The sequence below is a fragment of the Poromitra crassiceps genome (assembly GCF_964638095.1).
Source record: "Poromitra crassiceps genome assembly, chromosome: 25".
In the NCBI taxonomy this organism is placed as follows: Eukaryota; Metazoa; Chordata; class Actinopteri; order Beryciformes; family Melamphaidae; genus Poromitra; species Poromitra crassiceps.
The window spans coordinates 6,282,137-6,291,184 of NC_139649.1; the positions used below are offsets into that span (position 1 = coordinate 6,282,137).

Sequence of the window (9,048 nt, forward strand, 5' to 3'; positions counted from 1 at the left end):
AGGCTTAACTCATACAATGTATCAGGCTTAAAATAGCTATGACTTGTTTATCACATTGATCAAGCGTTTAACAAAGGTCTGTGGAAAGGGACTCTAAATTTCCTTCCTGTGCCTTTGTGGCGTTATCACAGTTAGACGCAGCTTGATTTTGGCTTATGGCAAATCGTTTGTGCGTTATTGGTTGGTGAGACTTGTAATTAATAAAAGTGCCTGACGTCAATGCAGAATGAAATGAATCAGACTCCGGAGAACTGAAATGATTACCATATTGGATTTAATTAAACAAACCTTCCTTTCAATTCAATTCAAGACAACACATACAAACACAACAAATAGATTTCAAATCTTGATCATGATTTTCATGTTTCTGACCCATGGGTGCATCATTTTCCCTCACTGTCTGACATTATTTTCAGTGACATTTTGTTGGCAGTTTATGTTGTATGTTTTCCAGTGCATTATATTTCAAGAGGCAGTCTGTGCAGTGTGGTAGCGAATGAGGAAAGAAGTCATTTAATAGAAATATGAAAGTCAAACACCTAATCTCTACAGGACAGATACTGACTGCATTTTCCTGAACTAACATATTGTTTCTAACCAGGGGTCAGTGCCAAAATCCGCTGTGAGGTGAGACATTCTCACCCAAGCCTCTGACGGTTCCCAGTGGCCGCCCCCCGGTTCTTATTTCCTCTTGCCGATGCGTGCCATCAGTTCTGCATTGGCTGCTGCCTTGGTCCTCATGTCCTGGTTCTTGGCCAGGCCTATGAGGACGCTGAGGATGCTGGTGGGAACGTCGAGGGACAGGGCAAAGCGTGACCCAGGCTGCTGGGCTCTCTTTGGGACCGGGGAGGCTGGGCGCGGCGGGGCGCGTGCTTGCCAGAGCGCCGAGCGGCGGTCAGGCCCAAACAACGAGTCCAACACACCTCTGCGGTTGAGGATGTCGACGACCAGCATGTCTCGCTGTGTGTCTTTGTCCAGTTTGGCAGCAGCGAGGCTGCTCCTCTGGCCCTGGATGCACCAGGGCAGCAGCAGGGCCAGGCAGAAACACACACGCACACCTCTCATGGTCAGAAGAACACTGTCTGGAGGGAGAGAAGAAGGAGAAGACAGCAGCTCAAAACCCAAAGCTTGTGACTCTGCAAGGCTCCTTTAAAGCTTTCAGTCATAGTATCCCACAAGGATTTTCTTCCTTGGAATAGAAACTTGGAAGACAAATTGCAGGGCGACCTGGCTGCTCTCTCCATGAAATAGGCTGAAAGGTGTTGACCCTTACCGATTTCACATCTTAAATTCACTTCAGTCACAAAGGGTTGATGATCATGTCGGTGATGAGAGGGGTTAAGGAGGGTGTTTAAGTTAAGTTAAGTTAAGTTAAGTTAAGTTATCCTTTATTTATCCCCTTGGGGAAATTCATCCTCTGCATTTGACCCATCCTCTACTAGGAACCTTCCTAGACCTAGGAGCAGTGGGCAGCCACTGTGCAGCGCCCGGGGACCAACTCCAGTTCTTTTGCCAGTACCTTGGTCAGGGGCACTGACAGGAGTATTAACCCTAACATACATGTCTTTCTTTGATGGTGGGAGGAAACCGGAGCACCCGGAGAAAACCCACACGGACACGGGGAGAACATGCAAACTCCACACAGAAAGGACCTGGGACGGACCGGGGTTCGAACCAGGGACCTTCTTGCTGTGAGGCAACAGTGTTAACCACTGAGCCACCGTGCCGTTTAGTCCTCTTGACAATAGAGGATTGGATTGTGCAGAATCGTGCACAATATGAGGCAACTTACAGTGTAACAGGAAGGAATTCCTACTTTATTTTACATACAATTTCAGTGGTTAATTCTAACATGCATTTGTAGATGGTCCATTCACTGGGCGATACTGGTAGATTTGAAATACTGCTGCTTTTGATATCGAAGACAGAAAAGCATATTGAAACAGTAAATAAATCAGTTAACGTATCTTACAGCCCAGTTGATCCTGTTGCTATTCGACAATTTCTGTGTCTCTGTTGGTTGAGCAAATCATGTTGTAGGTCCCCTTCAGAGAAACAGAAATTGTCCAATATTTTCTGAGGTGCATGAAAACCCTGGGTGCGCATGAAGAAGTTTCATAATCATTGCCCAAATACTTACTCAATGCCAGCACTGTGGACCGTTGATCACTTATCCCCCCCGTGTCCTGAAGCAGGGCGATGGCACTGATTTGTCTTCTGTGGCTCTCTGAGATCCTCAGTTGTCTTCTGGCCCCCAAGCCTTTTTTCTTCAACTATACTGGAAGAGCGACCAGTCAGTGTGGCACTGCAGTCGGATGTTCAACTGGACTTCTGTCTGCTCCTCCACGACTCCTCTTCATTCATCCACCCCGTCCTTCTTCGCCGTCACGCAACCCCTGCCCCTCCACTCCCCTCTGTTTATCTTCTACATCTCTACATCCGATCCCTCATCCTCCCCTTGTTTCATCTCATTTCCTCTCTACGCACATTGCTGTCTGTTTCTTTGTCTAAAAATAACGTGATGCTAATTATTATAATAGTTTGTTATGAATCAGATGCCTCAGGCTGCGTTCAAATGAAACCCTACCACCACCAGTAAAAATATAAATGTGTTCCATCATAAAGATTGAGGATATATTTATAGGAGCAAATGCTCACTTTCTCATCATGCCATTTTGAGTTCATGTGCTGTCAATACAGACAGAGTGACCATAACTCGCCTTACCCTGAGCAATTTACAGTGAGTGAGCAATTTGGGATTGTCTTGCTCCACTAGTAATTAGACAGAAATTGTCGGCCTAATCAGGCTCTTGATGAATTAATTGGAAGTTAAGAGAATTTCACCTGGGTTACTCAACCGTTTCTCGAACCACCAGGCAACCCTGCTGTCAGGATCACCCACAAGCTTGCAAAGAAACCCTAGAAGTTCTACACACGCACACACACATGCACACGCACACGCGCGCACACACACACACACACACACACACAAAATCACATCATCATCATCATCATCATCATCATCAAGTGGAATATGCCTTAACAAGTCTGGGTGGTACAGCCTCTCTTCAGGATCTCCAAAAGATGAATCCAGCTACTTTATACCAAAGCAGCTCTTCAGATGTTCCTGTGAGGGATGCTGTGTGTCAGTTGGCACTGGCAGCACTTTGTCACATCTCCTGTGGCTCATGCTATGTGACTCATGGGGGTGTTTGGAGGTTCAAGAGAGGAATGAGAGAGAGAGAGGAGGCCCTCTGGAGAAGAACAAGGAGCAAGAGACTGTCAACCCCAGGAGGAAGAGAGAGCAGGACACACCGCCTACCTCGTTTCTTGAGTTCCTTCCGGCCCAGCCCGTCAAGGAATAATCCTCATCTGACTAATAATAAGCATACAGCCTGAATCATCTCGCTGGGCCTTCAGGGCTGTGAGGAGCGGGACGGTCTCAGTGACCCTCAGATAAACACACAACTGCGGGTCACACTGACGTCATCATCAGGCCTCGTTAAATCAGCACCCTCCACATGAACTGGGACAGTGGAAGATACTCACTACTGAACATAACTGTTGTTATATCACACGACTCATGATTCAACTTGTATATTTACAGCTGAGGTCGTGACACCGGTTGTGGAGATACACTTCCCTCATCTTACACATAAATGAGCAAACCATACGTATGTATGTATCTCTGTCCGTTTCATTTTTCCTCTGACACGTCGGCCTGACCGCAGTCATATTTGGCATGGGTGCCGGGCAGGGGTCCGGTCCAGAGCAGACGGTGACAGGGCTGTATTTTTGAATTAGGTAGTTAGGGCTGACTAAATGGGCAAAAATGGCTAATTAATGAGCTAACACAGGTTCAGCACCATGGAGAGCTACATTCGTTAGCTACTGATGGAGCACACCTGAACGGAGTTGGAATCAGCAAGGGAAGTGGATTATAAAAGCCCTGTGGGGAGAGAGGGGCGAGGGTGCATGCCAACTCTGTGAGTGCAGGCCTACAAAATAACCCTGCAGCCGGAGGCAGAACTCGCTATCTTCGTCCTCTCTGAACTTCCCTACAGCTGTGCAACAATCTCTGACACTGGGGACAACTGGCGCCAAAAGACTCATTCCAGAGGAATGGAAGTCCTCCTCTTCACCTTCTTTTCAGGTGTGGCTGATGGACATGATCTCTGTTGTACAGATGGAGAGACTCAGGTTCCTGAGAGCCAACTCGCTTAAAAGGTTCTCAACTATATCTGGGAGCCGTTTTTGGCCGACTTTGATGAGGTTAAGAATGACTAGTGACTGAGGTTAGGGGTGACGGATGGCTTGCCCAGCTGGTTTCCCATGGACCCCTTGCATATACGATCCCATGCATGCACAATAGCTCTCTCTTACAAGCACATAAGCACCTTATGCGGCTGGTAGCACCACGGTGTAATGCTAAATGTCGATGATGTATGTATTCTTTTCTTTTCTTTTCCTGTGTCTGAGCCTGTTTGTTTGTCTTGTTTGTTTATTGTTCCATAAAAATATGAAAATAAAATATTGAATAAAGATATGCTTCTTTAAAATAATTAGCATTGTGGATCTAGTCTTTTTATTTTGGGTGAAGCAAGCCATATTTAGCTATATTTCAAGAAAAGTGGAAGCAGTGTCGAAGCTAGTGTAGAAGTTGTACTGATAAGTGTTACCTCTAGGTGGCAGTATAACATCTACACACGGTATGCTGATACAGGAAGTAGAACAGAGAAGAAGTCGTACTTGACCTGCGGAGGGCAGTAATACGCCTAGAAGCGTTTACACTGCCGGAAATCTGATAGAAGAAGAAGAAGTAGAACAGAAGAGTGGAGTGTTGGCAAAGTTGCGTTTGTGAGCGTACATTCTTGAGCGGAGGTCTACCTTACCGATTTTCCCCTGTCATTACTTAGTCATGTTTACATCTGCAATTGACCAACAGAAGACTGTATGTATGGATGATGTTATCACGAATAATATAAACTAGAGCCGAAGCTCCGTTTAGCACTGAGAGAGAGGAAGAGGAAGCTCCTCTCTCTTATGGACTCGGGTGAATGGTTTAGTTAGCTGTGAAGCTAATGGAGCTAACGTTTATTGGAGCTTTGAATACCTTTTGTCAGTTAAACGTCCAGGAGGAAAAGTTCCTGTTTCACTGCATATAAATGTCTAATGTCCGAAACCTGACAGCGTTGGTGAACTAGCGACTAACTGCGGCCGTTGAAGAGATATTTGGGCTGTTTCAAAGAAGATAGCAGACGAGGAAAGCTTCGTTGCCTGGGTCCAGATCTTACCTAGCTCAAGATCTTCAGTTCTTCTACATCCACTGAGTTGACTGCTCATGACGAAGGAAATGAAGTGTAACGAGTTAACAATTCAGTCTGATATCAGGCTAGATCCTGTAGTGCGGTTACACAGAGCATCCGTACCTCCAGACTTCCAGCAGCTGTCGGTCATTAAAGAAGAAGTTCCCCCTGAGCTGCAGGAGTGCAGCCCCAGTGTGGACCAGGAGGGCCCAGAGCCCCCACACATTAAAGAGGAACAGGAGGAACTCTGGATCAGGAGGGAGGGAGAGCAGCTTCAGGAGGGACCAGAGCCCCCAGACATTAAAGAGGAACAGGAGGAACTCTGGATCAGTCAGGAGGGAGAGCAGCTTCAGGAGGGACCAGAGCCCCCAGACATTAAAGAGGAACAGGAGGAACTCTGGATCAGGAGGGAGGGAGAGCAGCTTCAGGAGGAGCCAGAGCCCCCACACATTAAAGAGGAACAGGAGGAATTCTGGATCAGGAGGGAGGGAGAGCAGCTTCAGGAGGGCCCAGAGCCCCTCATTAAAGAGGAACAGGAGGAACTCTGCATCAGTCAAGATGGAGAGCAGCTTCAAGGGCTGGAGGAGGCTGATATCACCAAGTTCCAATTCACTCCTCACCCTGTGAAGAGTGAAGATGATGAAGAAAAACCTCAGTCCTCACAGCTTCATCAAAGCCTAACTGAGGAGAACAGAGAGGCAGAGCCTCTAGCCAGCAGCTCAACTGAACAGATGAAAACAGAAGCTGATGGAGAGGACTGTGGGACATCAGACCCAGCCAATGCTGGCAAGACTTCAGACTCTTCTGAGACTGAAGACAGTGATGATTGGACTGAAATGAGGGAACCTCAATCTCTCTTAGACTCACAGAAAAACAGTGAAGTTCTTGGGAATAAAGACTTTACTGGTTCAGTTTGCGGTAAAAGATTTGGTCGTAACAAAGACTTGAACAGACACATGAGAGTCCACACAGGTGAGAAGCCATTTAAATGCTCAGTCTGTGGTAACAGGTTTGGTCGGAAATACAACTTGACAACACACATGATAATCCACACAGGAGATAAACCATTTAAATGCTCAGTCTGTGGTAACAGTTTTGGTCAGAAAAGCCACTTGACAAGACACATGATAATCCACACAGGAGATAAACCATTTACATGCTCAGTCTGTGGTAACAGTTTTGGTCATAACAACACTCTGAAGAAACACATGAGTGTCCACACAGGAGATAAACCATTTAAATGCTCAGTCTGTGATAACAGGTTTGGTCAGAAATGCAACTTGACAGCACACATGAGAATCCACACAGGAGATACACAATTTAAATGCTCAGTCTGTGGTAACAGTTTTGGGCGTAAAGAATACTTGACAACACACATGAGAATCCACACAGGAGATAAACCATTTCAATGCTCAGTCTGTGGTAACAGTTTTGGTCAGAAAGGCACCTTAACAACACACATGATAATCCACACAGGAGATAAACCATTTAAATGCTCAGTCTGTGGTAACAGTTTTGGTCAGAAAGGCACCTTAACAAAACACATGATAATCCACACAGGAGATAAACCATTTAAATGCTCAGTCTGTGGTAACAGTTTTGGTCACAAAGGCACCTTGACGACACACATGATAATCCACACAGGAGATAAACCATTTAAATGCTCAGTCTGTGGTAACAGTTTTGGTCAGACAGGCAGCTTGACAACACACATGATAATCCACACAGGAGATAAACCATTTAAATGCTCAGTCTGTGATAACAGTTTTGGTGAAAAAGGAACCTTGAAAAGACACATGAGAGTCCACACAGGAGATAAACCATTTAAAGGCTCATCTGTGGGAAATGTTTTCGTCAAAAAGTAACCTTGAAAAAACACATGAGAATCCACACAGGAGATAAACAATTTAAATGCTCAGTCTGTGGTAACAGTTTTGGTCTTAAACAAAACCTGAAGAGACACATGACACTTCACACAGCAGAGGTCACTTAATATTGTGGGCTGGACAATATTTCAATATTCCCATTGTCTATCAATGGAAACATATTGTGAGACCATTGATCTAGTGATTTTCATCAAAACAATTATGTTCTAAATGAATGATAAAATGCAAATCATTAGTGTCTCAAACTTAGATTAAACAAATTAGTGAATGTTATTTGAAAATTACATGTTATCATACCCTGCATTTCCATTGTTCAATAGACATTTTGTAAAATGCTTAAAAATAGTTTTACTTGGTCAAACCAGGCGATTCAGCTATACTATATTTGGAATCACGAGAGACCATAGAACATTTCGGAGCAAAACGTGTGTAAGCTGTTGGACACACTGAGGAGCGCTAGCTGTTTATCTTTATTTGACAGCGACAACATCCTTTTTTCCCTTTTAATTTAAGATGCATGGAAGTAGCTGTACAAAAACTAAGGAGGATTTTTTCTGTATGTAATTGTTTTAAGTTTAATTACACCAAATTACACCAATCGCAAATAAGATTTTTTTTGTTCTCCCGTTGGCATTGTATACATTAGCTTTTACTGTATCTGGTGAGCAGCAGTACTACGCCAAATGACACATTCCCTTTCCGACTGTTACTGTATCCCGTCCTGCGAGTGTTACTGTACTGTTACAAGTGTCTTTTAATATTGATTTAATGAAGCCATGATTGGTTTGTTCCAGCCGCAGTCCGGCCTCCTGTCCTTCTTATGTGATTGTTAATAAAAAAAAGTCAAGAGCCATTTAGCAATCTGAAATCGGCACTTTGAGTCATTGATTTTTGTGTGTGTGTGATCAGCTGTTGTAATTGATTTTCAATTAAAGAGGAACTAAACCCCACACCAAAATCTATGTAAATAAATGCTGACATCTAATCAGAAGTGGGGACTTGAGTCAGATGACCTGTTAAAACATCCATGTCTGTCGAGACTTTTGAGCCAAATGTGAAGAAATTCCGTCAAGGCGTTAATGAGATAGTGCGTTAACAAGCTTGGAAATGGTGAGGGCACAGTGACCTTGACCTTTGACCACCAAAATGTAATCATTTCATCCTTGAGTCCAAGTGGACGTTTGAGGCAAATTGGAAGAAATTCCGTCAAGGCGTTCCTGAGATATCGCGTTAACGAGCATGAGCGGTCGTGAGGTCACAGTGACCTTGACCTTTGACCACCAAAATCTAATCAGTTCATCTTCGAGTCCAAATGGACATTTGTTCTGGACGTTTCTCTGTCAGGTCCCCCTAAACCAGGGGTGGGCAATTTTTTTTTTCATGAGGGCCATACTGACTTAGATCAAGTAAGCAAAGGGCCACACATTGGAGATTATACCTGCCAACACATTTTCGCGGGCGTCTCCCTATTTTGAACCCTCTCCCGGTGTGATTGGTAATTTCTTGTTAATCTCCTGATATAGTAGCGATACAAATCCAATGCCTGTAGCAAATGAGATTTATTCACATCATTCTGCCTTTTATTGAGTTTATGGGGTCGTTTTGTTTTTCTTTGAGGACCTTGGGTGCCGGATTGAGATGGTCCAGGGGCCAGGTCCGGCCCTGGGGCCGCATTTTGCCCATGTATGCCCTAAGCGCACTCCCCATGTTTGAAGTCGACCAGACAAATGGTTCTCGAGATCCGTGAAGGACAGACATACAGACAGTCCTGACGTTATTGTAGCCTACAGTATATAGATGTAGCAAGCAGCGTCGTCGTTAATGTGGAGGGCTCCCTGTGACGTTCAAAGTTCTTT

General features: G+C 44.7%; 1 protein-coding gene and 1 pseudogene across 2 annotated transcripts; one reads left to right on the forward strand and one right to left on the reverse strand.

The window, feature by feature from the left end:
* Nucleotides 1–681: 681 nt before the first annotated feature.
* On the reverse strand, nucleotides 682–1,065 carry ucn3l (urocortin 3, like; the record flags this gene model as incomplete). The annotated part of the gene is made up of 1 exon (XM_083661081.1): nucleotides 682–1,065. The coding sequence occupies one exon, from the start codon at nucleotides 1,063–1,065 to the stop codon at nucleotides 682–684; it is 384 nt and encodes a 127-aa protein (XP_083517207.1).
* Nucleotides 1,066–5,165: 4,100 nt separating this feature from the next.
* Nucleotides 5,166–8,939, forward strand: LOC310798476 (annotated as a pseudogene). The gene is made up of 3 exons: nucleotides 5,166–5,213; nucleotides 6,176–6,476; nucleotides 8,908–8,939. The product of its transcript is annotated as an uncharacterized misc_RNA (transcript).
* The last annotated feature ends 109 nt before the right edge of the window (nucleotides 8,940–9,048 follow it).